Source organism: Fusarium oxysporum, chromosome 10 (genome assembly GCF_000149955.1).
Source record: "Fusarium oxysporum f. sp. lycopersici 4287 chromosome 10, whole genome shotgun sequence".
NCBI lineage: Eukaryota > Fungi > Ascomycota > Sordariomycetes > Hypocreales > Nectriaceae > Fusarium > Fusarium oxysporum.
Window position 1 is genome coordinate 1,878,559 of NC_030995.1, and position 27,652 is coordinate 1,906,210.

The 27,652-nt window shown below is 49.8% G+C and overlaps 14 protein-coding genes across 18 annotated transcripts; 10 read left to right on the forward strand and 4 right to left on the reverse strand.

Moving 5' to 3' along the window:
* Positions 1-15: 15 nt before the first annotated feature.
* On the forward strand, positions 16-858 carry FOXG_11575 (uncharacterized protein; the record flags this gene model as incomplete). The annotated part of the gene is made up of 2 exons (XM_018391263.1): positions 16-416; positions 498-858. The coding sequence occupies 2 exons, from the start codon at positions 16-18 to the stop codon at positions 856-858; spliced, it is 762 nt and encodes a 253-aa protein (XP_018249872.1).
* A 185-nt stretch (positions 859-1,043) lies between these two features.
* Positions 1,044-5,636, reverse strand: FOXG_11576 (transketolase). Of its 4 annotated transcripts, none has more exons than XM_018391266.1 (5): positions 5,499-5,636; positions 3,963-5,455; positions 3,385-3,868; positions 2,215-3,328; positions 1,044-2,164 (listed from the first exon to the last, which is right to left on the reverse strand). In XM_018391266.1, exons 3-5 carry the CDS (start codon positions 3,549-3,551, stop codon positions 1,262-1,264), a joined length of 2,184 nt encoding a protein of 727 aa, XP_018249875.1. In that variant the 5' UTR covers positions 3,552-3,868; positions 3,963-5,455; positions 5,499-5,636; the 3' UTR covers positions 1,044-1,261. The 4 variants fall into 4 exon arrangements, with proteins under 4 accessions (XP_018249875.1, XP_018249876.1, XP_018249874.1 ...); XM_018391267.1 differs by lacking the exon at positions 5,499-5,636 and having other exon boundaries at positions 1,044-1,681; positions 2,053-2,164; positions 3,963-4,081; XM_018391265.1 differs by having other exon boundaries at positions 3,963-5,636.
* Positions 4,014-5,712, forward strand: FOXG_11577 (uncharacterized protein). The gene is made up of 2 exons (XM_018391268.1): positions 4,014-5,097; positions 5,149-5,712. The coding sequence occupies exons 1-2, from the start codon at positions 4,531-4,533 to the stop codon at positions 5,461-5,463; spliced, it is 882 nt and encodes a 293-aa protein (XP_018249877.1). The 5' UTR covers positions 4,014-4,530; the 3' UTR covers positions 5,464-5,712.
* A 12-nt stretch (positions 5,713-5,724) lies between these two features.
* FOXG_11578 (uncharacterized protein) lies at positions 5,725-7,390 on the forward strand. Its single transcript, XM_018391269.1, has one exon. It carries the CDS (start codon positions 5,871-5,873, stop codon positions 7,194-7,196), a length of 1,326 nt encoding a protein of 441 aa, XP_018249878.1. The 5' UTR covers positions 5,725-5,870; the 3' UTR covers positions 7,197-7,390.
* Positions 5,812-9,846, reverse strand: FOXG_11579 (uncharacterized protein). The gene is made up of 6 exons (XM_018391270.1): positions 8,859-9,846; positions 8,351-8,811; positions 8,267-8,293; positions 7,952-8,204; positions 7,863-7,904; positions 5,812-7,809 (listed from the first exon to the last, which is right to left on the reverse strand). Exons 1-6 carry the CDS (start codon positions 9,253-9,255, stop codon positions 7,439-7,441), a joined length of 1,551 nt encoding a protein of 516 aa, XP_018249879.1. The 5' UTR covers positions 9,256-9,846; the 3' UTR covers positions 5,812-7,438.
* Positions 9,847-10,161: 315 nt separating this feature from the next.
* FOXG_11580 (uncharacterized protein) lies at positions 10,162-12,439 on the forward strand (the record flags this gene model as incomplete). The annotated part of the gene is made up of 7 exons (XM_018391271.1): positions 10,162-10,392; positions 10,443-10,541; positions 10,594-10,786; positions 10,835-11,038; positions 11,090-11,685; positions 11,735-11,869; positions 11,931-12,439. Exons 1-7 carry the CDS (start codon positions 10,383-10,385, stop codon positions 12,437-12,439), a joined length of 1,746 nt encoding a protein of 581 aa, XP_018249880.1. The 5' UTR covers positions 10,162-10,382.
* A 390-nt stretch (positions 12,440-12,829) lies between these two features.
* FOXG_11581 (uncharacterized protein) lies at positions 12,830-15,135 on the forward strand. Its single transcript, XM_018391272.1, has 2 exons — positions 12,830-13,339; positions 13,392-15,135. Exons 1-2 carry the CDS (start codon positions 12,973-12,975, stop codon positions 14,993-14,995), a joined length of 1,971 nt encoding a protein of 656 aa, XP_018249881.1. The 5' UTR covers positions 12,830-12,972; the 3' UTR covers positions 14,996-15,135.
* Positions 15,136-15,422: 287 nt separating this feature from the next.
* On the forward strand, positions 15,423-16,400 carry FOXG_11582 (uncharacterized protein; the record flags this gene model as incomplete). The annotated part of the gene is made up of 3 exons (XM_018391273.1): positions 15,423-15,721; positions 15,777-16,119; positions 16,179-16,400. 3 exons carry the CDS (start codon positions 15,423-15,425, stop codon positions 16,398-16,400), a joined length of 864 nt encoding a protein of 287 aa, XP_018249882.1.
* Positions 16,401-17,340: 940 nt separating this feature from the next.
* FOXG_11583 (uncharacterized protein) lies at positions 17,341-18,122 on the forward strand (the record flags this gene model as incomplete). The annotated part of the gene is made up of 3 exons (XM_018391274.1): positions 17,341-17,592; positions 17,650-17,803; positions 17,866-18,122. The coding sequence occupies 3 exons, from the start codon at positions 17,341-17,343 to the stop codon at positions 18,120-18,122; spliced, it is 663 nt and encodes a 220-aa protein (XP_018249883.1).
* A 523-nt stretch (positions 18,123-18,645) lies between these two features.
* FOXG_11584 (uncharacterized protein) lies at positions 18,646-19,968 on the forward strand (the record flags this gene model as incomplete). The annotated part of the gene is made up of 3 exons (XM_018391275.1): positions 18,646-19,677; positions 19,731-19,766; positions 19,819-19,968. Exons 1-3 carry the CDS (start codon positions 18,802-18,804, stop codon positions 19,966-19,968), a joined length of 1,062 nt encoding a protein of 353 aa, XP_018249884.1. The 5' UTR covers positions 18,646-18,801.
* Positions 19,969-20,664: 696 nt separating this feature from the next.
* On the forward strand, positions 20,665-21,140 carry FOXG_20568 (uncharacterized protein). Its single transcript, XM_018400847.1, has 3 exons — positions 20,665-20,859; positions 20,907-20,968; positions 21,032-21,140. Exons 1-3 carry the CDS (start codon positions 20,749-20,751, stop codon positions 21,102-21,104), a joined length of 246 nt encoding a protein of 81 aa, XP_018249885.1. The 5' UTR covers positions 20,665-20,748; the 3' UTR covers positions 21,105-21,140.
* Positions 21,141-21,445: 305 nt separating this feature from the next.
* On the reverse strand, positions 21,446-23,277 carry FOXG_11585 (uncharacterized protein). Of its 2 annotated transcripts, none has more exons than XM_018391277.1 (2): positions 22,711-23,277; positions 21,446-22,292 (listed from the first exon to the last, which is right to left on the reverse strand). In XM_018391277.1, exon 2 carries the CDS (start codon positions 22,253-22,255, stop codon positions 21,731-21,733), a length of 525 nt encoding a protein of 174 aa, XP_018249887.1. In that variant the 5' UTR covers positions 22,256-22,292; positions 22,711-23,277; the 3' UTR covers positions 21,446-21,730. The 2 variants fall into 2 exon arrangements, with proteins under 2 accessions (XP_018249887.1, XP_018249886.1); XM_018391276.1 differs by having other exon boundaries at positions 22,348-23,277.
* Positions 23,278-23,564: 287 nt separating this feature from the next.
* On the forward strand, positions 23,565-27,587 carry FOXG_11586 (uncharacterized protein). Its single transcript, XM_018391278.1, has 3 exons — positions 23,565-24,068; positions 24,119-24,744; positions 24,796-27,587. The coding sequence occupies exons 1-3, from the start codon at positions 23,669-23,671 to the stop codon at positions 25,282-25,284; spliced, it is 1,515 nt and encodes a 504-aa protein (XP_018249888.1). The 5' UTR covers positions 23,565-23,668; the 3' UTR covers positions 25,285-27,587.
* FOXG_11587 (uncharacterized protein) lies at positions 25,976-27,418 on the reverse strand (the record flags this gene model as incomplete). The annotated part of the gene is made up of 1 exon (XM_018391279.1): positions 25,976-27,418. The coding sequence occupies one exon, from the start codon at positions 27,416-27,418 to the stop codon at positions 25,976-25,978; it is 1,443 nt and encodes a 480-aa protein (XP_018249889.1).
* Positions 27,588-27,652: the final 65 nt, after the last annotated feature.

The following is a 27,652-nucleotide window of genomic DNA, read 5'->3' on the forward strand; positions in this document are numbered from 1 at the left end:
AACTAGGTAAACAAAATGGACAGTCCTTACGCATCCAGCACTGACCTGTCTTCGGACTCCGCGCCTGATAATGCCCCTCAGGCTAATGATTATTGGACTCGACGCCGAGCCCAGGAACGTTTAGGGGAGCCTGGTGCTTCTGAAAATGGGCCCAGCCTGGAACCTGAGGACCGAGAGGATGTCCCTCTTGATTATGACAACTCTGACCAGGGAGAGCGTGAGGAAGGGTACGACATGCTCGACGGGCCGCTCGTTCGAGGGGCGATGCACCGAGATCGTTCCATGAACGAGCTCGCCCCTGAGGAGCTCTCTGATGAGGAACTCTCCAGGGAGGAACTTCAGTTTGATGACGATGGAGTGGTTGGGTACTTTAGCGCTGCCATGTTCAACGAGACTGAAGAGGAGCACCGCCTGAGGTAAGATTTTGTAATTGCTTTTGGTTCTTATTTCTCGGAGACGCCCTCTATTAAGAAACCACAAAGCTAACTCACAGATAGCACCTCTAGCCTTGTCCAGAGCCCTTCTGGCACAGATATCCCGCAGGGAGTTCTTGCTGCAACTGCACAGATTGCGCAGAACAACCTCGCTAGGTCATACAACAACCTTACCGGCGGGCTTACGTATACTGCCCAGCGTGCCCACGATGCCATGGCGACCACCGCCCAAGCTGGGGGCCACCTAGCTGAAGGGGCCTGGCGTGCTGGCAATGGTGTAGCGATTTGGGCTCAGGAGCGGTGGCCGAACATGCCTCGTGTTATCAACCGCAGAGTGTTAGGCTCTCTGGCTGAGCTTGTGATGGAGGGTGTTCAAGCTTTGCCACCTTCGGACTCAATCATTCGCCCACAAGGACGGCGATGAATTAGGGAGACCAAGGTAGGCTATGGCTTCTCTGTCGCTGTGAGTGGCGGGTTGGGTGCAGATACTGGCTCTCGAAGCCGATGGGTGTGGGGATTACGGGAGAAAAGTCTTTTGCTGTCCTTTGTGTTTGCTTTAACGGATGATACCACTGTATTACGAAAAGGAGAGCAATCAGCATGGCTTTTGGATAATTGAGCATGGAATTTGCTGGCGACAAGATAACGAGGATCTGTTGTCAAAGAAAGGAACATAGAATAGGAAGCATTCGGGACCATGCATCAAGAACTGGCATATATAGAACAAAGTTGCTTTATTATGCAAAAAGACCACCATCGTATCGTCAACAAACTAAATTAACTCCAAGTCGCATGCCATAAACCTTTACCCATTTTGAACCAAATCATTAGTGCTCGTGTGTCACGTTGTTGAGATCCCTGAATTCGCCGCGTAGGCTCTCGATTCCTTCCGCCTTGACCTCGTCGACAAGTTTGGCCACCTCAGGGGCAATGACGTTCTCATCAAAGCCGAAGTATTTGTAGGCGTCCTTACCAGGTAGTGATTTGCCGAAAGTGGTCATTGAGTAGCCAGCATCGGCGTATCGCTCCCAGCCGTTGACGGCGTAGGCCTCAATCACAACTCGAGGGGCGTTGGAGCGGTATTGAAGAACTTGGCGTTTGTACTCGAGGGGTTGGGAGTTGAAGAGACGCTGGCAAGGGAACGAGACCACGCGTGCCTTGATGCTGAACTTCTCCTTGAGGACCTGGCGGGTCTTGACGGCGAAGACCATTTCGGCACCGACGCCGATGAGAGTAACGTCGGCATCCTTCTCCTCGATGAAGACATAAGCGCCCTTCTGAACACCTTCGCGGCTGGAGTACTCAGGGTACTGCTCGAGGTTCTGACGGGAGAGGGAGATGATAGATGGGGTGTCCTTGGCCTCGAGGGCGGTAATGAAGGCACCGGCCGTCTCTTCGGTATCGCAAGGTCGGATGTAAAGGAGGTTGGGCATGGAGCGGTACAGAGCAGGGAGAGCAATTGGTTGGTGGGTTGGGCCGTCTTCGCCAGTACCGATCGAGTCGTGAGTGGCAATGTGGATGGCTTGGAGGTTCTGAAGAGCGCCCATGCGGACACCGGGAGCGGCGTAGATGTAGAACATGAAGAAGCTGGAGGTGACAGGGAGGATCGTGCCCTTACCATAAGCGGCGAGACCGTTGGAGATGGAAGCCATCGCATGTTCGCGGATACCCCAATGAATGTACCGACCAGAGTAGTTGCCATTGATGCCGCAGGTGGTCTTGAGGTCGGGCTGTTACTGTGTTAGTGACAGGCTACCGGTTGTGTCAAAGGGGAACTTACATGCTGGAAGTCAACCTTGTCCTTCCAGATCATGTTGACAGAGGGTGACAGATCAGCTGTACCGACCATGAAGTTCTTGAGTTTCGCAGCCAGAGGGTTACAGATGATACCGGCAGACTTTCGGGAAGGTGTAGGAGCAGTAGGGAATGACTCCTTGGCAGGAATGATGCTTCGCCAGTCATCAGTAAAGCGGCCCTCGACACGCTTCATGAACTCCTCATGAAGATCAGGGTACTCCTTGCTGTAGGCATCAACAAGACTCTTCCAATCCTCGACGAGGCGGTCACCACGAGTCTTGCGGTCGCGGAAGAAGCTGTAAACCTCATCAGAGACGACGTAATGCTTCTCAGGGTCCATGCCGAAACGCTCCTTGACGGCCTTGACACCATCGGGGCTGAAAGCGGCACCGTGGGCTTTCGCATCACCTGCAACCTTGCTACCGACTCCAATGATAGTGTGAATGTTGATGAAAGTGGGCTTGTCGATGCTGGCCTTGGCTTTGAGGAGGGCCTTGACGATACCCTCGACATCGAAACAGCCGTCCTCGACCTCGATAACCTCCCAACCACAGGCGCGCATCTTGGCGTTGACGTCCTCGGTGTTGCAGAGGTCGACACTACCGTCGCAGGTAATCTGGTTGTTGTCATACATGACAACGAGGTTGTTGAGCTTCCAATGGCCAGCCAGTTGAATAGCCTCAAGGGCGACACCCTCCTGTAGGCAAGCATCGCCGATCATGCAGTACGTCATATTGTTGACGAGCTCGTATTTGGGCTTGTTGTAAGTTGCCGCAAGGTTCTTGGTCGCCATGGCGAGGCCGACAGCATTGGCAATACCTTGGCCAAGAGGACCGGTCGTCACTTCGATACCCTCATGCTCAATCTCAGGATGACCGGGCGCCAATGAGTCGTAGTTGGATGAGTGGTAGGACTTGAGGTGCTCGAAGGTCATGGCTTTGTAACCCGTGAGATGAAGGAACGTGTACTGGAAGAGGCATGTGTGGCCGTTGGAGAGGACGAAGCGATCGCGGTTGAAGTAGTCAGGGTCGTTGGGAGAGTACTGCATCACATACTTCCAGAGAGCGAGGCCAATGGCTGCCATACCCATGGCACCTCTATAAGTCAGTCAGTAAATGCCATTCTCTTGTCCTTCGATGCTGGTGAAGCTTACCCAGGGTGGCCACCCTTGAACTGCTCGCAAAGATCAGCGATCAAGCAGCGAAACTGTCGCAGGGCAAGATCAATTGTCTCTGCATCATCGTTCTTGATCAACTTGATGACGTTGGAAAGAGCTACAGGTTCTTCCTGTGTCTCTGGGGTGATTGCGCTGGGTGCCATCTCGGACTGGATCTGTGACTCTGTGATGCTCTTACAAGACGAGTAGGTGATGAGTGCAGCTGAGAAACATCGACAGTGCCTCTTGAGTTATAGATATTTCGAAAAAGCATCTTTTGCGCGTGATCTTTCTCATAACGACGATGATGTTCGTTGTGCCCATAGCGGACCGGGTTACCCCAACAGGGCAGGGGAAAGCGCCGTGGGGATATGTGCGTTTGCCATTTGACGTGGGGTTCTTGATGAATTTGACATTATTTGGGTTGAGTGAGGATTGAGTTCTGGATCAGGAAGTTGGAGGCACCAGATCACGGCTTTGCCTGTTGAGGTTAGAGTTGAGATTGCGCTTAGAACTGCCATGGACTTGATGCTTGGGGTACACACCATGATAGTGTGGAGAAGGGTTGCAATTACCTGGGTGACGGAAATACTGCTGAGTTTAGTGCATTGGCTGTAATAAATGTTGTACAACTCTGGGTATCTGCATTCGCGACAGAGACTGCTAGGTGAAAGAAATAACGGGACTTGCTTGTAGAACTGAAAGCCAACAAAAACAAAAGGGCAGTTCAGGGGCTAAGACGTGGTGGAGACACCCTGGTATTTGTGTCTTGACAAACAGCCGACCAGACCTTTTTGTCCCCCCTCTTTCAGCCTGGAAATACTGTATCTTAGCGAAAACCACGACTGTCGTATTGATATGTGACAACTTCCGGCTACAATTACCTCGTCGAATCAACCAGGAATAAGTCTTCAAAACCCAATTCGAGACACATCATTCTTCGCATCGACCTTCCATTTGGACGCCACGACGGTAATGCTTGGCTCAACATGTCTTCGGCGCCTCCAGAAATGGATATCCGTCGATGGTATATCCTGACGAGCTTGCGTCTCCAAAACTCCTCTATCCCGGCAGCTTCGATCCTTTTCTTCAATTACCATTCTTTTACGACCTCGTTGATACCCATACAACTTCACCATCACAATGGCTCCCGCTATCGTTTCCGACATTGAGCTCCCGGCCCATGTGCCCGAGACCAGAGAAACACCCGCCTCAAAAGCATCAACGTCCAAGCTCTTCTCTCTGGAGAACAAGACTGTCGCTATCACAGGCGGAGCTCGCGGTCTGGGTATCACACTTGCCATTGCTGTCGTCGAAGCCGGCGGTAGCGTAGCTTGCCTCGATATTCTCGAGGAGCCATCACCAGCTGAGTGGGCACAGCTCAACAAGATCGCCACAGCCAACAAGGCTTCTGTCTCATACCGAAAATGCGACGTCACAGAAGAGCAGTCCGTCGAGACAGCGATGAAGGAGATCGCTGCTGAGGCTGACCAGTCTGGAGCGCCTTTCTGGGGAACAATTGCTTGTGCCGGCATCCAGCAACAAATTGCTGCGCTGGACTACCCAGCTGCCGACTTTGACCGTATCCTACGAGTCAATGTAACCGGTGTTTTTAACACTTGCAAGTATGCTGCACGCGTTCTGCGAGAGAAGAACAGCCCTGGAAGCATCGTCATTATTGGAAGCATGTCAGGCAATATTGCTAACCGAGTAAGTCCTCAAAACATCACCAAGCATACCCAAAAAGCTAACAAGAAACAGGGCCTCTCTTGCACAGCTTACAACTCCAGCAAGGCTGCTGTTCAGCAAATGTGTCGATCGGTCGCTCAAGAATGGGGTCAGTACGGTATTAGAGTCAACACGTTGTCTCCCGGATACATTAGAACTGCCATGACGGATCAGTTGCTTCAAGAGAACCCTGAGGTTGAGAAAACATGGATGGCGGGTGCGTTGTTGGGTCGCCTTGGTGCCCCTGAAGACTTCAAGGCCCCAGCTGTATTCCTGCTGTCTGAGGGTGCTTCCTTCGTTCATGGAACGGATTTGAGGGTCGATGGAGGACATTGCGCATCTGCATGATTGATTAGAGCGTTCGTTAATATGAGAAACTTTACGATTTGATTGTGGGATGCCCCAGAAACGTCAAACTGTCCGAGGGATCTACTGATTGACCGCCCATTCCAGTACATTCAGAACGGAGACCGTTGCTAACGAGCGCCCGAAAGCCATCTTTGTACCCAATTAAGGCCGCATGAAACGAGATAAAGTTATTTACCTCATTGAGCTATTCAAACGCCAGCTGACCTTAGTGTATGGCGTCCACACTGCCACCACCAAAATCATGGCGCTAATTCAGCCTCTGGTGTGAGTCGCGGAAGCCTTGCAAGGTTGTTTCAGTAATTTGGCTGCCTCAGCTGAACCCATATAAAACGAGACAACTACCCATATCTTTGTGCCATTCAATCAATAACATCACATCAATCGCAATGACCTCTATAGCCCTCTCAGAAAATGCACACAAGGCGCTGGAGCCTTTGCACCTCCAAGATCGTATCATCGGTACCATTTTCGGCTCAGCGCTTGGAGACGCAATTGGCTTATACACAGAGTTTCTGTCTGCCGACATCTCGGCAAAAGCATATCCCGACCGCAAATTTACGTTGCTCCCTGCTGAAAAAGCGACACCTTTTCGACGCGACCATCACAGAAATTTCCATCGTACTGGAGAATGGACTGATGACACCGACCATGCTGTTCTGATACTGCTTTCATTCCTCCACAGCGATGGCAAGAAGCTTGATCCACAAGACTTTGCTTCAAGACTGTCAGTTTGGGTGCGTATGGGACTGAGAGCGCTGGATACCCTGCCTCTTGGTCTTGGACGTACAGTCGGTGGAATTGTGCGCAGCAAATCTTACTTAAACGATCCTGAGGGCACAGCACGAAATTTCTGGGTGACGGGGAAGTACAATGCTGCGCCCAACGGAAGTCTGATGAGAACACATCCGCTGGGGCTCATGTGTCTTACCAAGTCCGTTGAGGAGACCTTTCAGGTCGCGGCCGACTTCTCTGTCGTTACACACGTTGATCCCAGATGTGTGGTCTCTTGCGCCATTGGCACGGCTCTTGTTCGTGGCCTTGTCCTCGGCGAAGTCTACGAAGAGCGACATGTCGATGAGTTGATCGAAACTGGCCTCACGTGGTACAACGAGCGTCGCGAGAAAGAATTGCAGGATCCAGACAAGAAAGACGAGCCTCGCCTGGACGTTGAAGAGTTCAAAAAGCATGCGACAGCTCAATCTCTCGCGGACCTCAAGTTGGATGAGAGCTACAAGATCGGATACGTTTACAAGACATTTGGCTCTGGTATCCTGCTTCTTCGACTAGCACTGCGCCAACTCAAGTCTTCTGGACAACTATGCTCCCAGCTTGCCATCTTTGAGAAGCTCATCACCGATCTGACGATGGAAGGCGGCGATGCAGACACAAACGCTTGCTTTGCCGGCGCTCTTCTAGGAGCATTGCTTGGATACAAGTCCTTGCCTCCACATTGGCGCGATGGTCTCCGTCATGGGACATGGCTTATGGAGAAGTCTGAAGGACTGTGCGACGTGTTAGGCGTGACGAAGGGTTCATACTTCGGGTCGCGGGACAAGGATACTGCGGAGGATGGTGGGCGTGGGTTCTTGACGGATGCACAGATGGAAGAGAAGTGTATGAGGATGCAGGCTTGGATGGCACAGGAGGAAACTGAATGGAAGAAGAAGCAAGAAATCGAGAAGAAGAAACCCAATTGGTTTCCTTGGAAATAGTGGTTGGAATGATACTTTGTAGCCTTTTTATGGCATCTGTTTGACTGCTTTTAATCACCGGGATTATGTTACAGTTCCTGCTCTGTTAAACCGATGTAAACAATGACCTTGGTATTTGAGAAGCCGATAGCATATATAATACAGTACTAAATGATCATAAATTCAACGTCATATTGACCATGATTCAACATAAGCAGAGGTATAACAGGCCCCTTTTCGTCCAACCCAGGTCCTCCAGCATTTTACTCCCTCATATGGACCTCAGCCTCAAACTTCTCATTACTCTCAGACTCCCCAGTTTCACCACTGGCGCTCTTCTCAGAAGCCTCTCCAGGAACACCCATGCTGTGATCCCAATGAAGCAAGACCTTTGGACCAGTGAAGAGCTTGTCGATCTGCTCGAGAGACAATAGTCGGGTCTCGGGATAGAAGAAGTAGATGAGGGGAACGAAAAAGGCGTTGAAGATACAGAAGTAGATGTACGTCTTCCAGCCAATACTTGAGATGGACACGGGAGTGATCTCAACGACGAGGAAGGTGAAAATCCAGTTGGAGGCTGTTGCGAGGGCGGCGGCACGGGTTCGAATGGCCAGGGGAGCGTATTCGGCGGGCACTTGACTCTGTTAGCTGGGCTGGTTCTGGAGGCATTGAAGTGGGTTGACTTACAGAGCCAGGGGATGGCGAGCAATCCGACAGCAAAGAAGAAGTCTATCGTTGAGTTAGCTAAGTTCTTTATCTCTCAGGGGCTGACTTACTGAACAAGAAGAGCATGACTATGGCGACAATACCAGGTCCAGGCTGCCCAGTAGACACAGTTCCGGCCAAGACCGCCATGCAGACTGCTTGACCAGCGGCGGCAAACATCATCAACTTGCGGCGACCGAGACGATCGATGATCCAGATGGGGATAAGCGAAGAGAAGAAGTAGGCGACACCATTGAAGCCAGCAAGTAGGAGACTCAGGTTATGGGAAATGCCGACTGACTCTTGGAAGATGACGGGGGCGTACTGTAACTTGGTGTCAGTCGCTTGAGGTTTGATGGATTGAAACTTCTATTCAATTGACTTACGTATGTGATGAGGTTGATACCGGAAAGCTGTTAGAAGAGCGTGTTAACCAAACCTGATCGAGAAGACGATGCGAAGATTCTTACCTGTTGCATGAACTGTCCGCCGATACCAAGCATTGTTCGATACAAGAACTTCTGCTCTCCATTCTTCCACATAGCCTTGAAACTGCTCGTCTGCGCCGCCTCGCGCTCCTCATTGATAGCATGCTGAATCTCAGCAATGGCACGGCTGACAGTCTCATCGTCCTTGGAGATAGACTTGGCATCTCGGCGCACCGCCCAAAGAACCTCGCGTGCCTCGTCGTGAAGGTCATGGTTGATGAGCCAGCGAGGGGACTCGGGAAGAAGAACGATTCCGATGAAGGTTAAGATGGCAAAAAAGATCTGGAAGGCAAGGGGGAAGCGGAACTGGGCGTCATTGCTGACGTAGGACATGCCGTAGTCAACCCAGTATGAAAGCATGACGCCGAAGATGTTGATTGCGAGTTCAATGGCGAGGCCCTTGCCACGGTTGCTGGCTTTCATGAGTTCAGAGTGCCAGACAGCTAAAGACTGTTAGTTGAGATCTCTGATAGAGTCAGGGGCAACTTACGAATGGTACTGGTGTTCATGCCGTTTCCGAGACCAGCTACAATACGGCCAACGATCATCTGAGGGATTCCGAAAGCTGATGCTTGAAGAGCGGCTCCGATGCTGAGAACAACACAGCCCATCATGATACACTTGCGACGACCAAAGTACTCGCCAAAGATGAGACAGAAGATGGCGCCGAAGAAGCAACCGATCTCGTAAATGGCGACCACGGTTCCTTGAAGAGAAGAACTGCCATTGCCTCCATCTGTAGTGTCGATCTCGGGAAAAGTGTTGGTGAATGCAGTACCTGTCAACAGGCCAGACATAACACCCTGATCATAACCGAAGAGGAGGAAGCCAGAACCAGCCGTAGCCGTGATGGCCCAGTCCAAGGGCCTTCCAACAAGGATCGCCATGATGAAGAATTTGATGAGAAGTGAAGAAAACAGAACAAGCTATTCAACAACCAATGTTGATGCTATCAGCAACAGTAAAAGATGGGGCGACTCCATATCAATATATACTGCCTCTGAAGTGACAATTCGGCGGCGAGAAAATTAGATCAATTGTTGACTCGCGCAAAACAAGGTTCGTTCCAAGGCCGTGACATGGCGCCAGTTCCCCATGGGGAGTCCACTGTACCGTAACATTGGATCATCTGGGGTTTTTGCGGGTTAGACGAACGGTTTCGGTTTTGAGAGAAGTGAGGCATTTGCAAGCGCTGGAGTGAATATGGAGCATTTAGGCAACCGAATTCAGGGATGAGGTTCCTGGGTTGCCCTGTTTCTGCGAAAGAGTGAATTGTAGCCGATGGAATGATACGATAATTTGTCATTGAAGATGAATGGCTTAGCGAAAACACCTGTGCATTGCAATCGATGTTGTAGTGGAAGACTTGTGGTATTCTCAGGCGGGATAAGGTAGTTGCAGTATGTATGCCTAAGCGTAGGTCCCCTCGTAGGTGCCCTCCTGATGCAGCCACAGACAATAAGGTAGTCAATTATTTGTGCAACGAACTAAGAGAAAGGCTTTGATGTCGGAGAAGACAAACACACCAACTCTCGAAATTACTCAACTGATCAAAGAAAAAGCGTGGTTTTGATGTTGGAGCAGTTGGATGCTTGTCAAGGTCCGCTTAGACCTACCAAGATCGGCTGCAAGTCGGAGTTCCCCTCCCCATCTCCACTCCTTACTGCAACACCCCAGAATGGGTAATGGAGTTTTTGTTAGAGACGACACTAAGTCGCATACAGATGCCCTACACCTTACGCATTGTATACTCTCCAAGGGTGCGTATACTTCCCTTATCCGATTCGTTGTGAGATATATTCAAATGGCTGTTTGATGTTTTGCTGACACTATCGCGAAAAGAATAATGATCATGGTCGGATTAGGAATCTGGGAACGCTCTGCAGGAACCATAAGATAAAGATGCCATGAGGTATCAAAGACGAAGGACTGGCAAACTCCCTTTTGTTTGGACAAGTGTTGGCGCTTTGTGCGACATCGACACCATAGCACACGACAAACACTCCTCAAAATCATGACACTAGGTATGCGCTTGTGGAAGCAAGACGAGCCAGTTGTTGACCAAAAACCTCAGGAAAGAGCTTCATCAATGGCGTCGCCAACTCAGTCGAGCGAAGCCTCAGGAGTTGCATTCTCCACGACCCATCGTTGAGTCTCGTCGCATCAGAGAAAGGTGATATGATGACCTGCAACAGCAAGCAAGACTAGACTGACAGCCGCTTTAGTTCTTTATCGACGAATGGACCAAAGCAATGACAAAGTCATCCTCATTTCCGGCGGAGGCTCCGGCCACGAACCCGCGCACGCAGGATACATCGGCGAGGGAGCATTGGACGTCGTGGTCGCTGGCGAGATCTTTGCCTCCCCTTCCGCTTCACAGATCCTCACAGGCCTACAGACTATCAAGTCGTCAAAAGGGTACGCCTATGCCCCATAGGGGTCGAGTGTCTGGCTAACCAGTGGTAGATCGTTGATGATCGTCAAGAACTACACAGGTGACAAGCTCAACTTCGGCCTCGCAGCAGAAAAGGCAAAGGCAGACGGAAAGAAGGTTGAGATGATTATTGTTGGGGATGATGTGTCAGTTGAGGGAAACACGCTTGTTGGTCAGCGTGGTCTTGCAGGAACAGTCTTCTGCCATAAGATCGCTGGCGCAAAGGCAGCTCAGGGGTATGCATATCCATCATACTGACCAAGCCAAAGCTTACCTCCTTTACACAGAGCCTCCCTCGAGCAAGTCGCCTCCACTACAAGAAGAGCCGCTTCGCAAATGGCCACCGTCGCAGCGAGTCTCGATCGATGTAGTGTTCCCGGACGGGCGATTCAAGAAGCCCTTCCCCATGGCCAACTCGAATTCGGAATGGGAATACACAACGAGCCGGGTGTCAAGCGCGAAGAAATCTCGAGCCTTGAGGTTACAGTTGAGAAGGCATTGAGTATGATGTTCACTCCCAAGGCCAATATGTGGCAACCAGAAAGGGGGCAGTGTGTAGCTTTGATGGTCAATAACTTGGGCGGCTTAAGTGTCTTGGAGATTAGTGTTGTTGCAGACGAGGTGGTAAAGCAACTGGTCGAACGCGGCATACATATCGAAAGGAGTCTTGTTGGCACTTTTGTTACGTCGCTCGATGGCCCTGGATTTTCTGTTACACTGTTGTCACTTGACGATGAGTTGACAGAACTGCTTGATGCTCCCACTACCGCACCTGCTTGGCCACGTTCGATTCACGGCTGGGCAACAGATATGGAGTCTGTATCAAAGCGTGAGACAACAATTCCTGTAGCGAAGGGCAATGGCAAGGAGACGGGAGTAAAGGGTATGTTGAAGATGAAGCGATCTGCCAACATCAAACTGATCATTCGTAGTGCCGACATCACTTGTCAAGGTTCTCATTGAGTCAGTGGCACGAACAACAACGAGGGATGAGCCAAAAATCACAGAATACGACACCCTGGCTGGCGATGGAGACTGTGGAGAGACGCTTCTGAATGGAGTAACTGGTATGTTCCCACCGAACCTCATCAATTGAGATACAGCAATGTTGATACCGTCTACGTGCAGGTCTTGTTAAGGAGTTCGAAAACGACGACGCAGTTTCCCTTGACATTGGCCAAGTCTTCCGACGAACAGCGGCAACCGCAGAAAGGAGCATGGGTGGCACGTCGGGCGCCATCTACGCCATTTTCCTCAACGCTGTAGCAAACCGACTTTTACAAGTGACTGCCGAGTCTCCATCGCTAACGGTCTCCGAGTTCATACAACAAGCTCTGCAGGGCGGCTTAAGCGAGCTTTGCAGATACACACCCGCGCGTATCGGCCATCGCACACTAATGGATGCACTTATACCATTTGTCAAGAACTACTACCTGGATGGCTCACTAAGGGCTGCTCTGGTAGAGGCGCGAAATGGTGCTGAGAGCACACGGCGGATGGTAGCGGCCCTGGGACGGGCGAGCTATGTTGGACAGGAGAGGTTCGATGAAGAGGGCGGTATTCCTGACCCTGGAGCTCTAGGTGTTGTGAGCATTCTCGAAGGTCTTCGCGATGGATTAGATACTCGAGCCAATTGAGGTGATTGGCGCAGTCGGCAATTGGATGGAACTGTTTCTTCGCTTCAAGTTCCTGGGGGATATCTTTATCCTGATGATGATGATGATGGTCTAGCCGAGTATAGTCAAGGCAGACCAGGATGAAGAGCACTGTCCACCCACTAAAAGAACGCCACACTGCCTTTCCAGAGCACACAGGGCAATTGTAAGCGGATGTGAACTAATCCCAGTTCAGGAATGTTTCGAGTTGAAGACTTGTTTGTCGGGGAACCAGCAAAGACTCGCTTTTTTATTCATTTCAGCATCAATTACTTGCAAATTAATAGATCATGTCAGTATTTTAGTTCCCTCTAACCGTTTTATGGAAAAATTGCCGATCACGAGTCTGTTTTGGTATGGCAGGTCGGACCCCAGATTCTGGCGTCTACAATTGCCCTGCCCCTCCAACTTTTGGACATCTTCACTCTCGCCTTCACTTTCATCTCCACTCGTTCTCCCAATAGGTCATATCACCAATTCTCACCCGGAATCCCAATCCCGGCTACAGTTGACTTATGGACCGTCCCTCCGCATCCCGGGCCCGAGTCCGGTCCGAACCCATCAAGCATAAGCGGACCCGCTCCGGGTGTCTCAATTGCAGACGGAAGAAGCGTAAATGTGATGAGAGTCGGCCGGCCTGCGGAACGTGTCGTCGTCGCAATGAGTCTTGCGAATGGGGTCTCAAGATTGCGTTTCGAGCCGAGCATGCTCAATGCTTAAATGCGCGGCATCCTTCGATGAGGAAGATGGCGAGGAGGAGACAGCCGAGGGAGTTTGAGATTCTGGATGTGACGGATGAAGTCATTCGTGATTACAATGGTGCTGAGACGGAGGAGGAGGATAACGAGACTAGTGATGATCATGCGCGGGCAAGCACTTCTGGTATGAACTTGATCTGCATCATGGGTCGTGTGTAGATCTAACATTCTTCTAGGTCGCTCAAATCTCATCGTCGGTGGAAGACCTCGCGCCGCAAACAATACATCAAGTGGCTATGTCTCTATACAGCGAGCACCGGTAGTCGATATCTCATCACCGACATCACAGCGCCAGACCGAAAACGCCGTAGCCGACCTACTTTATTTCAGCCAAAACGGGCAATCTCATTCCTCAGTCGACATTGATCCTGCTCTGCAGGTTTCCATGGAGGCGATCCCAATTGACATGATAACAGACTATCCGTACATCGACCAGATGCAAGCATTTACCCCTGAGGGCATCTCCGAGGACGGTATCTTCTTGCCAGGCTCTGCGTACCACGAGTTACACTCGACACTCCGTAATCATCTCATCCAAGAGACGCGGTCAATTGCTCCAACAAGATCAACAACGCCGCATATAGAGGTTGAAAGCTCAGGGGGCGTCTCCTTGGAAGAAACCGAGGTCACGATCCCAATACAAGAGTTTCAGCCCTCACAGACACTACTGCTCTCTCAGCAAGAGGAATGCTCGCTATGGAAGAACTACTTTGATGAAATTGCCCCCTGGCTCGACAAATTCGACCGAGACCGCCATTTCCAGCAGATTATTCCTACAATGAGTAAAGACAACGACCACTTACGATACTCGATGCTGGCACTCTCAGCACGACAACTCGAACTTAAGCATACACTACCGACGAATCGTAGCCTCGCCCTCTATCAAGAAGCCATTCATATGCTCCTTCCACATTTGCCGACCCGCGGAACAGCTGTTATCGCCACCTGTGTTATCCTTTGCGTGCTGGAGATGCTGAGCTGTTCACCAAAGGCCTGGCAACGCCATCTTGATGGCTGTGCGAGTCTCATGGAAGCTGTTGGCATCAATGGATTTGTAGGAGGGACAGAGCAAGCCTTGTTCTGGTGCTTTGCGCGTATGGATATCTGCGGTGGACTCATATCGTCTGTCAAGACTCTCATTCCTATCTGCCATTGGGCCTCCAAGACGTTATCTATCGAAAACGATGTCGAGCTCTTCAAGAATGCTCCAACGTTTGAGGACTGGGCTAATTATGCTGTGTATCTCACCGCTCAAGTCCTGGATCTGTTAGCTGCCTCCCCTACTGATCCAACTCGCGATGAAGCCAAGTTTCGGACTCGATGGCTCAAGTTGTGGAAGTATATCTCTGAATGGTACCAAGAACGCCCAGCTCCATTGCATTCCATCATGACGATCCCTTCGAGCGAGTCATCCCCGTTTCCGACGATTTTGTATTCGAACCCTGCTGCCATGTCAGGGAATCAAATGCATCACGCAGCATCGATTCTTATGCTACAGAACCAGCCATCGACAGTACGACTAGGCCATGCTTCCAAACCAAGAAGTATCCTCTGGCATGCAAGACAGGTATGTGGCATAAGTATGTCGAATGAGCATCACGGTGCCTGGACGAATAGTGTGCAACCGCTGTGGATTGCTGGTAGATGCATGAGCCATCCAAGTGAGCATAAAGCGATCTTGGAAATGTTGGACCGGATCGAAAGGGAGAGTGGATGGAGTACAAAATGGAGAGTCGACGATCTGAAAGAATTCTACAAGTGCTCCTTGTCAACTGTATGAAAGGGATGATTTATGAAATTCGGAGTTACCAATGGGTCAAAGACAGACTAGGAGGTGTGCAGTTGATATTCTTGGTGATATTTAGCGTTTGTAGTTGCAGTGGGACTTGGCTTTGGTTTCATGGAGACTTTTAAGAAAAATTCCAAGTGAACTTTTTTTACCCAGGAATTAAAGTTCCCTTTAGGGGTCGACTGTGAAATTTGGAAAACGCGTTTGATATTTGCGTTGCTGAGCGGAGGCCTTATGCTGGGGCTCACGTGCCAAGGGAAAACAGGTGAGATGGTCATAGGTCAAAAATAATCCCACACTTCTCGAGCATAAGTCAAGATTCCCCCTCACTAGTCAACCCAAACGGAATCTCAACAAGCATAAGTCTTCCGCATCACATTCATTTTGATTCATTTCTCTTCATTGTATTCCCATCGTCATGTCGTTGTCCAAGCCCGAGCGTGTTCATGATCTTATCGCCCAGAATCCTCGAGTTCGTGTCTGGGTTCATCCGCTCGAGTGGTCCGAGATTCACCTTAAACTTCTCAACGCCTCCTTCACTGAAATTGACACCGTTAAGATCTCTGAGAACCACGAAGACGGGAAAGTTCAGACATCTGAGACTCAGAAGCCCGCGGTGTCTGACTATCGAATCGTCAGACAGTTCGCGCAAACCCCGATGAAGAGCAAAAACCTCAAGATTTTGATCTGTGACAACGGACCTCTTAAGCTCCTCCGGTAACAATCCAGATACTAGCATCTCCATGCTAATGATCCTAACTTTGAGACCTAGACCTCGCGGATACTTCTGCTTCGGCGAGGAGAAACCGCTTGATCTTCAGGGCGCGATCTTCAACCAACGCGAAGCTGTTCACAAGGACAGTTACGCTGGGGCATTCGCGTTCATCCAGGGGAACCTGATCAGGAACCTCCGTGAAGGACTTTTTCCTCTTCCTAACCGTCTTCGTCATGACCCTGCCGCCAAATGGTTAAGAGAACTGCGAGTCAAGAAGATTGAGCCCCAGGATCAGTGGCGTGACCCCTACATCCTTTGTGTCCTTCTCGGGCTTGCTCAGTCTCAGGCAGAGGATAAAACCTCCCCCAAGTATCCTTTCGCCGAGGATCATATCTTCAAGGTAAACCTACCCCTGGTGCTTACATGACTCGTCTAGGATGTTTGTTGACACTAGTGTAGACTTGTGCTGCGTTGACTGATGACAAGAACGAGGACTTCATGTATTTTTATACCGCTGAGTTCTCGGTTGCTTTCGTCAGCAAGTTCGAGTATCCCCTTGATCTGAAGAAGCCAAAGGATGCCATGTCCTCCGAGCTGTCCATCGGCAGGAAGCAGATCCTCTACCGGCCCTACAAGACCTTCCGGGCTCGTCTCCTCGCGGAGATCTCCTCTGCCCTGTAAGCAGATGGAGCTACCTGTCGGTTCGGGTAGGCTCCGGGTCTGAGAATCGATTCACTATCGGCCGACTGGGATGAACAAGTCTATTTTGTTTTTTTTTGTCGGGACGACAACTTCAGTTGAACCAATTAGTGGCATCCTACTGACTATGGATGCACGATATGCATGGATACGGCACCACTTTTCTCATTGCTAGAGCCCATATGAAATTTGTTTAGGTAAGTGTTTATCCTTCGGGAGATCGTCTATAAAGGTGTAAGACCATTAACAAGCTGACCACGATAGAACTCTAAAGTTCAAATAGGTTATTATCGGGGATCCCGATAGACGAAGGAAGCACCGAACTGCCTATTCGGTTGCGATTCATGTTACATGCCGTACGCATTAGTATTTAAAGACCATGGCGGAACATGTATACCTAGTTACTTTCCACCAGTCTTTATACAGCTCGTCACTCCAATACGAAACTCTAAACACAATCTATCGTACTACAACGGTGCCGTGGGCGGCTAAGTTGCCTGATTGAAACAAAGTGGCCGGGGTCCCCCTTGCAAGGCTGGGATGGCTCCCCGTGGGATACCGAAACATCGGCCGAATTACTGTCTCTTCCTGAAGCACGCTCATCACGATCTAGATGAAACTAGGGTGTCTTTTGTTCATTGCTGGCGGTTTCATGGACGCGTTGCTCCGAAGTTCTCGACCATCTGTCGACTGGGAACCCCTGCTAGTTCCCGTGGGCTTCCCGGGTGGAGATTAGAGGACCTTGAGACTGAATCAGTTGAGGTCGGAAGTTGAGCAGGTCAGTATTCGATCTTTTGCGATGTTCTGAGTATAAAAGAGCCAGTCTATTCGTCAAGCTGAAGATGTTTTCACAGGTCACTCACCGATCATCTACTACTCCCTTATTCAGCTCCAAAGATTCTCCTCCGTTCTTCTCTGCACCATGAAGTTCACTTCTGTTCTCCTCGCCGGCCCAGCTCTCGTTGCTGGAAGATATCTCAGTGACGAGGTCACCTCTGGAACTTCGACTCACTACGGCGGCAATGTTTCTGGAGGCAACTGTGGCTTTGTTTCCTACACGATTCCTTCTGGCATCTATGGCACTGCTTTCTCTGGCCCCAACTGGGACAATGCTGGAGTCTGTGGTAGCTGTATCGAAGTCACGGGCCCAACCGGCAAGAAGATCAAGGCGATGGTGAGTACCCTTATGGTCTGATGGTTTGTGAGGCGAGCTGATGTATCTTGCTCTTAGATCGTCGACAAGTGCAACGAGTGCAACAAGGGTCACTTGGATCTCTTTGAAAATGCCTTTACTGCTGTTGGCGGTACGAACGGCCTCGTTCAGACCAGCTGGAGACTGATTTCGTGCGATATCACTACACCTTTGGTCCTGCGTAACAAAGAAGGTGAGTTGGCAACATGCTCTGCTCTTACCGCACCCCAAGTTCAACAGCTAACGCTATCTTAGGCACAAGCGCCTACTGGTTCAGCATGCAAGTCCGCAACAGTAACCTCCCCGTCAAGAGCCTTGAAGTTAGCACCAACAGCGGAAAGACATGGACCGGAACGACTCGACGTGACTACAACTTCTTCGAGAACCCCAGCGGTTTCCTGGTCGATACTGTCGATGTCAGAATCACCAGTTCCACCGGCAGCACCATCATCGTCAAGAACGTCGGAGCCAAGCCTTCAACTGAATACCCAGCCAGCGGCAACTTTGCTTAAGATAACGGAGTTGTTTCCCTGTTTCCGGAAGAACAGTTGGCAATGGAGGGTTGGTGGAACGCTGTTACGAAGGTGATTTGATGGCGGAAAGATTGGGGGCCATTCTTGGGAGATTGTACATATGTAGATTCTTCGTATATATCAACCTTTTCATCGATGGCATCAAGAGCTTGAAAATTTTAACTCAGTGAAGCCTTAGAGTGGAACTAAGTCCACTTTATGAAAAAGTGTTGATGTAGAGCATGTCCGCTTACATGAGCAGTCCGAGATTATTTCTCACAGTGACTGTAAAGCCAAATCTTAGATATCGATTTTAGGCGCTGCTCTCAACATGATTGGTCGGCTTAATGTTGCTTGGCGTCGGATATACGTGGAATCTGACGTCTGTTTTCCATCTACACAGACCATCCAAACACTTTCACCTCACACCATCTTATCTCAGAAATACCCGACAAAGACAAGCGATGTCAGCTCTAGGCGTCAGCAAAGTGGCCATTCCATCATGCTGCGGGCGTGTATTTTTAGCGCTTATAAGACACGTATAAATCAGCATTTCCTGATTTTTGAAAATGGTTTCTTTGCTAGACGTCTGATAATTCCTACAGCTAACTCTTCTGTGTCTCGATTCTCATCAGGCCCCGTAACGTTTCTCAAGTGGCTATACGCGTCCTTTCCAAAAATGTCCAGTCCAACGGCAAACGAGGAGACTACCCTCCTTGATACCTTCGACTCTCGCGAGACCCACGAAATCTACAATATCAAACCCCATCCGATCACCGGCCGCCTCATAGATTCCTATCCAGTCACTCGTACAAAGCCCATGCGCGTCCTATGCCTCGGACAATCAAGAACAGGCACCATGGCCCTCTTCATGGCCCTCAAGCAACTAGGCTATACGCCATACCATATGTCCACCCCCCTCGGAAGCCCCAAGACGAACCTAGGTCTCTGGCGTGAAGCTCTTGATGCCAAGTTCTATGGGAAGGGCAAGCTCTGGGGTCGTGAAGAGTTTGACAAGATACTTGGGCCGTACGATGCCGTGGCTGATTTGCCGGCCATCTGCTTCGTTGAAGAGCTCGTGGCCGCGTATCCTGAAGCCAAAGTCATCGTCACTCAGCGCGATGTAGATAGCTGGCTTCGAAGTATGGACTCGACGGGAGGCCGAGTCCTCCGATGGCCCCTATGGAATACCCTCGCAAGATGGGATACCGCACTAGCTGGCCCGTTCTGGGGGTTTTCAAAGAAGGTCATGCCAGCCAACTTTCATACCATGACGGACTTCTCTGATAAGTCACCAGCTCGCCAAGCCTTCCACGATCACTACGACCTCGTCAAAAGGATGGTTCCGTCTGAAAGAATGCTCGAGTTCAAAGTTCAAGAGGGATGGGGTCCGCTTTGCAAGTTCTTGGACAAGGAGATCCCTGGGGAGGAGTTCCCGAAGCTGAATGATTCAAAGCAGTTTGTTTTGGCACATAGTTTGATGTGGTGGATTGCTTTTGCCAAGATGGTTGGAAAAGCTTCGTTCATGACTGCTGTCTCTGGAGTTATTGCTTCGGTATTTGCGATGTGGAGGTTGAAATATGCTGTTAAGATCGCTGCTATGCTTAGGCCAATCGCCGACTTGTCTTGATTTACTGGGGTCTTGTAAGTAATGGGGATGCTTTCTTGTTTACCCTTGCTAACGATATATTCGCAGTTTGATATTCGAATAGTTGAATACGGCTTTTTGTTACCGAAAACTGAGTGCAATGCCCAGGAGTCGATCAGTGTCAAAAGGATCATCCACATCAGCCAGTGCCTTATGCCAGATGAAATCCTTCTGTGTCTACAGGGATCCATTGAATAAACTTTTCTCGGAACTCCTGAAGAATCAACTTGCTCAGGACAATGTTTCCGCCTGGTGGTCAAGGGATGGTTTCCGAATAGACTTCACCTGATCGACATCAACGTTTTCGGGCGTAACTATAAAGCCATCCGTGCTCGAGACTTCCAGTCTAGGCTGGCCTAAACATAAATGCTGAGCTATTGAATTTTAACGTAGTCCGGCTGATAGCCATACCTTTTCATATTAGTTCCAATCGTCCTTTCACCGACTTGGTCCATCACAGCACAGTGTTTCACCGTATCTCGTCTAGTTCCGCTCGGTTCATCTACCGAACGACCCAAATACCTGGGAATCAAGAGTCAAGACGGGCACTATCCCCAGTTCAACCATTTTCGAGGCCGTTTCTTGCTATACGAGCCGAGAACCGGCTGTCACGGCCTTCAGGTCCAGGGTCCTTGAGTTACTAGTAATTATGCGTTATCATTCAGAGTAGCTTCAACCTTAACCAGTAAATTCCAGACACTGTAGTCTTTACGACAATGGAGAGTGGCTTGAGTTTCCCGCGCTAATACTACGGAAACCGTCTAGTGTTGCACCAATTCCGACGACCTGAGAATAGTGGTTCCTTTGTTCGTAGGTCTCGAATGTCTCACATTCCTCATGACGCAGTGGGCTGGACTTGGACCTGAAACTTATAATTCAATCGCCACTATGTGAGCTCATATAAGTTTCGAAGCTTTCACTCGGATTCTTTGCCAAGACCCTATACTGTATCATACTTCACATCTCAAATCTTTCACCATGAAATTCATCACAAGCCTGATTCTCTTGGCCGCGGCCTTTGTGTCAGCGAAGCCTGCCGGAACAGCAGAGTGTGCAGCAATCTACCAGAGATGTATTGAAACAATAACGGTACGAAAAGCTTGCGTGGTGTTGGTCCAAAGCTAATATCTTTATAGCCACAAGAGTGCAAGAAGACTGATCGAGATTGTCTTTGTAAAGCTTGGGATGATGTTATAACGTACGTACAAGTTTGAAATCTGTCCAACCTCACATAAACTCATACTAACGACGGTCTCTGTAGATGTTTGGTCGACTGTCCAAATACTCCACGCTACTGGTTAGCGAAGGAAAATGCTAGGGGCTTTTGTACATAAGATTAATGAATATACAAGCGTGCATTTGTTGTTCAACCTCACTTTCTTATCCGTCTACATGACAAGATAAGCTACAACGAACAAGCCCATATCGCTGTGTTGTCGCAGCTTGCTCACAACAACTCAAGCATATCAGAATGGTGACATTTCAGCAGAACCATGGATGAGAGAAACTGCAAGCTACTTCTAAGGAGACAATGCCATTGACTGGATAATATGCAATGGTACCGGGACCTTGAATAATCAAGGGAAGTCTGGGACGTCGTCTTTCACTTCTGGTTGTTACGAAGGATATTTCAGGTCTCAATCCTGAACGAATGTCTCCTTACTGGGACGAAATACCGGATATGATGTGTTTATGAAAACTCACAACCGCTTACATGAAACTCATAAACCGCAATCACTTGCTGCTTTCAAATAAAGGCAAGAAGAACATCGCGTGAGCTCATCTCAACTGTATTAGGTTTACAGAACTGAGAAGCTGTCATGCCAAGTAACGACCCTAATATCACTCTTCCTACCTTGAATGCAATCTATCAACACGAGGAATCTTTCGTCGTTCTGGGAATCAGTTCGAATTGTCTTTTGTGGTCACTGATCTTTCGGCACTCTCGTGTCACTCCGTCTTAGGGTAGTTCCACGGGATCAGGCCGATGAGGAGCGAGTGTTCCTTGTAACTCGGCTGTTTGACGGTCCGCTGGAGCATCAGAGGGCTTCGATCCAACCAACTCCTTGGGTCCATTATCCGTTTCTGTCTGACCCGGTGCTTCGGTCATCTCCTGCCCCGTCTCTGGCATCGTCTCCGGCTTCTGCGCACGACTCTTTCGAAGTAGATATATAACCGCAACAGCAGTTCCGCAAACCACAGTCAGGCCCCCAACGACACCGCCGACCATTGCACCCGTGTTACTCCTCGATTCAGATCGATTGTCATCAGAGACCTCGGCAGTGGCTTCTGTGGCGCTTCCCGACGAGGTGGTGCTTGTCTCTGTGACAGCTGTTATGTCGCTGGAAGCTTTCGATGTCTCACTTGGCGATGTCGTTTGTGAAACGGTTTTTGTCAATGCCGGGACTTCTGGAGTGATGTAATAGGTATCTGTTGCAGCGGCGGCATCGCAGGCGACGTAGGTGTATTTGTGACCTTCGTCCATGATCAGGTATGCAAAACTGCAATGTTCGACCTTCTTGCTATCAATCCATTAGCCACTTCATGGATCTATAGTACCAGGATGTCATTCTGAACTTGGGGTTCTCTGTCTTCCCGCAGCCATCTAATCAATCATGCTGGTCACGACATCGCCCAGCAAGAATACATTTCGAGCCGCCAGCACTCTTACACATGCCCCAAAGGCCATTTTGGGTACTGAAGCGACACACACTGCCAGACTCGGCTGTTGTCATAGCTGCTGGGTCGCCATTTTGTAACCGCATGTTATCATTTCAGAAGGTACAGCGCGTTGTTTAAGGCGCTGAGGCGTCTGGCTGGGCTGCAATGTCTCAGTTGCAGTGGGCAGCTCGGCGTAGAGCGCATTGCTGTGGCATATGTATAACTGAAACAATTGGAGAATCCATATTATTTGCTGCATATTGGGCTGTTTGGTCTCACCTGAGAGGGGGAAGAGAGGCAAGAAATTGAACAGCGACAGAGAAGAAACACGCCAAATTTAATTGTTTTCATGTCCTACTTCTGTTTAACTGTGGGGACTTATCATGCTGAATCCAATGTACAATTCATCAACCCAGGATGATTGTCAAGGATCGCATGTGTTGGTTGTGTCGTCGAACGGCCGTGTTAGTACCGTTTTAGACGGTTGGCCTTGACCGTTTTCATCGGAATTCGATGCCATGTTCCTTGCAGCAAATCGTTATCTTAACGCGGTTTTCATTGGGTGATACGACTTGGCATCTGACTTGGCTCGATACGGCAAGTTCCACTGTCATAACCCTTGCAGAGTCTGTGATCCTTGTCTTCTGCAAGTTGAGTGATTAACCCATCCAAGCTCCAATGATGAGATGACAGGCTCGGTCTAACGTGCCGAATTGAGATGAGATGAAGGGAAGGAAGAAGTAAAATTTGAGACGAGAAGGATTCGCCTCTGCTTATATCCCCCCGACAATCGTGCTCTTGACGGGAGTTTGCGCTGACTCAAATCAGTCAGCAAATTGACCTCGGAATGTAATCACAGATAGCTCATGATACCACGTCACAAATAGTTAGAACACTTCGTATAATATTGACCCAATCCAATGATTACAAGATCAAGCCCCTGCTAGCTCCCGTGTAAACGAGGTCCCCGAATATTGAGCAGTGGAGGTGGGCTGACCGCTGACGCTGACGCTGACAGCCCAGGCTTCTCAGTAACGTGCCCTCGGCCTTCAAACGGCGCTGCCGGGGTGTGGCCTTTAGCGTCTGTTAGCGGGCCCTCGTACTGGACGAGGCGTTTGTGTCTCAACCCAACCCTTCCCTTCAAGGCGATGGTGCTGTGCCTCGCCCTTCTCTCAGCCGCGCGAGTAAATTAATTATTGTTCTTTTAGTTTTCCCCTTCTTTTTCTTTCTCATCTTCATGCCTTTTTTTTTTTTTTTTTTTCCCCTGTTATGGACTCCAAGTGTTGACGAAATGCATCGCAAGGTTTTTGTTCTGAGTGTCCCGCTCGTCTGCTTCTTGTTAGTCACAGCGAGCTTGTATCTTGGTCGAGATCATATAACCAGATTATCTGAGGCATACCTACCGCTTCATGCCCCCTCCTCCCTTAAGACCACGTCTACGGAAACAATACCTTTACCTTTGAGTACGACGTCAGTTCTGGATGACTCGCCTGTTATTGAGGAACCTCCTTCATATTCGACACTTGACACTCACACCACAAGTACAATCGAGGTACATACTACACCAACGATCTCCTCTACAACTTCAGCAGCACCGTCACCAACAATTACGAAATCTGCCATCCCAATCGCAAATGGTGAGTTGCTATCTTTGATCTTTTGGATAAGAGTGACTAACATGTCCCAGGCTCCGTTCTCTCTACCGAGCGCATTACACCTTACATCCACGCAATCCTCGATCCTACTTCAAAAGAGCGCCCTCGTCTTCAATGCCCTCCCTTGGACACCAAGCGATACAAGGACCTTCAAAAGAAGAAGGACACTCGCGGAGGCAAAAACGACGAGCATCCAATTGACTTCTTCTTTGCCCTTAATTTGCGCAATGTCGTAGGCCTTCTTCCTCGCCTCATGGGCAGCATTGTGGAGGCCATTCAATTCCTTGGACCTGAACGATGCGCCCTCTCAATCGTCGAAGGCAATTCTCCCGATGGAACTGCCGACGTTCTTGTCGCCTTGCGCCCATTCCTCGAAGAGCTTGGAATTACTTACTTTTACAACAACTCTGCGATTAACCCGTCCAAGGGTCCTCGCATTCGCAAGTTGGCCCAATTGCGAAACTTGGCCTTGGAGCCGCTGTTTAAGAAGAAGGTTCCCGCTGCCGATGACACTACTGTCCTCTTCATCAACGATGTAGCTGCTTGTCCGGATGATCTACTTGAACTTGCGCTTCAGCGTCGTAAGCTGAATGCCGATATGACCTGCGCTATGGACTTTACCTACGCTGGTCCTGATCCCACATTCTACGACGTATGGGTAAGTTTGGCTCGATCTCTCTGACCACAGTGAGAAACTAACACACTGCAGGTCGCCCGAACACTAGCGGGAGACACATTCTTCCCCATCCCCGAAGACGGATCATGGGACAATGCCTGGGACTTATTCAGAGGAAACCGAGAAGCACGAATGCGATACGACGCCCATCTTCCTTTCCAAGTCTTCGCCTGCTGGAACGGCGCAACAGCCTTCTCAGCCGCTCCAATCCTCAGCGGCCTACGGTTCCGCGATCCCAAAAAGGACGAATGCTTCCAAGGCGAGCCGCAATTGTTCTGCAAAGACCTGTGGCACAAGGGCTACCGAAAGATCGCAGTCGTACCCAGCATTAGTCTGGAGTACACAGATGCGAGAGGCAAGGATATCAAGAAGTTGAAGGGCTTTACGAATGAGGTTATACAGCATATGGAGGAGGATAAAGCCCATATTGAGTGGCAGTACGAGCCGCCGGAGAAAGTCAAGTGCATGCCTTCTTTTGATCGCCAGACGTGGCTACCGTGGGATGAGTCATTGAAACGATAGATGTTTTACGGTTGTTTTCTTTTGTTTTTTTTCTGCAATTGGGTTATACCAGCATTGTTAGACTTGGGTGGTGTTGATGGAGTTCATTCATGGCTGTCTATTCTCTGTACCAAACAATCATAAACTTCACGATGAAATCATCATACGTTTCCGAGCATCAAGATAATGGCTTGAAGGCCGTTAATGGCTAGTTCATGGATGACGATTGTCATGTGCAGAATGGTTACATCGAGTCGGAAGTGGCGTGTCCACCGTCTCGGTTCAACGTTAACTCAGATCGCCAAGGGCACGCTAATTCGCTGCAAGTCACTGGGTAGTGCTCAGCCCTAGCGACTAATTATAGGCCATCGTAAAGTCAATGCGAAGCCACATCGAACACGGACATGGCCGTTGCGATAGCTGCTTACTGGTCATGGAGCACCTGAAAGGCGAAAGCGCCTGGTATGAACATTCACTCGGGCCATGGAGATCTCTACTTTTATGTTGAGAAATTAATTACAGCAACACTGTTGACAATATCTAATTCATCTAGTGTCTTACGTCGTAATCTATCTGATGCGTTCTGAAGTCATTCGAGGGTATGAGCTAGCGGTAGAGCTCCCAGTGCCAACAAGCAAGATAACATAAATACCCCCATCCAGAAATCCATTCTCATACACAAATCCGTGTGTTCTTCATTCATCTCTCAGTCTCACATTCCCTTTCCCTGAATACGCTCCGCAGCAATACCATAGGCAGAGAGGGTGTCGCCAACCTCACATGGATCCTCTCCGAACTCAACCTTCTCAAATCCTTGTGGGCGATCCTTTTCCAAGGCCATCTTGCCCATTTGCGCCTGGCATCGGAAGCTTCCAAATCGATATTCGACCACAGACCGACCGCCCTTTGAAGCGTCACCCTGAACAATGAGCTCGGTGATCTCATCGACCTCAAAGACGAAGCGTTCCTCGAAGAACTCTGTGAGGCAGCTGGGGTTAACAAAGGTGCTTTTCCCAGTGATGATGAGAACACGCGATGCAGGTCCCATAATGGCTTGTTTCCCATATTTGACGCGGTTGTGAGTGACTCGCACAGGGAAGCCGCGAACACTAAGACCCTGTGTAAGAGACTTGGAGAGGAGAAGCTGAGCAGGGCCGGGAGTGAAGAAGACGACCTTTGCAGCTGCGGTTTCGTGGCGCTGCCAGTCGGGCTCGTTAATGACAGAGCACCAGATGCGTCCGACGTTGCGGATCTGTCCAAGCAGTTCATGATGAGTAACATCAGGTGGGAGATTGGTCAACCAAAGGGCGCAGTTCTGCTCTGGGGTGAGACTCAAGGCGCTTGCATTTCGGGTGTTATGTTCTCCTTTGTAGTTGTCGGAGAAGATAGACTCGCGCCCTTCATCTTCGCGGGTCGTGTGACTGGGAGGGCGAGTAATAGCAGCCATGGGCCTGAAGCCACGGGCATTTTCTTGACGAGCAGCCAAAGTCAACTTTTGACGATGGTCGTCTTGGTTCTGGAGGAAAGGTCCCTTCTTCAGAGCGTCCTCGAGCCAGGACGGGAGAACAGGACGCTGAGCCTCTTGGATGGGAGTAGGTGGTGTCCGAGCCGGGGGGAGAGTTGTTGGGGAAGCCATGCTTTGGTGCTCGTTGATTCCGAGTTGGCTGAAGTGCCCCCTGAGGCCTTCCCATAAGGCTGGAGACGGAGCCAAGGCCCCAGGAAACAGGCTTCTGGTTGAAGCAGCATGGTCGGGAGGAGGAACAGCAGGCTGGCGGATAGGATTGGCTGATGTAGCTAGCCCAGCCACATTCGGGTTGAAGGGCATAGGCTTTTGAGGCGTGAAATTGCAAGGCTCATGGTTGCGCATATACATAGAGATTGGGTCGGTTCGGAACTGAGGAGCTCGATAAGCGGGAGTTTCCTCAATGACAGCGTTCAGATTGGCCTGGGGAAGAGGGCCTCGATCCCTGTGGAGACTAGGTGATTCACCAGCAGCCTGTGAGAACGGCATGTGGGATTTGTTCTTGAGTTCGGAACCTGTGCTGATAGTGCTAGGCCTTGTGAATGGGCTGCTTAGCTGATAAGGCGGAGGAGTAACGTCAAGATCAGGGCTGCTGGAACTCTCACGAGTGGTTGGAGTGGGAGGCGTTTCCATCTTGAAGAATAGTCAAGATAGAACTGGTGGTGACGTTGATTTGAAGATGAATAATTCTGATGTGCTGGATAAGTGTCGATAAAGTAGGGTACAGTAGAGGAGAGTTGAGTGAGATGATGAGAATCAAGATTCGAAAGCCAGTAGAAGCGAGGAACAATTTATAGTCCACCTTATTTGAGAGTTGAGATTGCGTATTGTCGTAATTGAATGGTCCGTGAACAGCAAAATTATCGT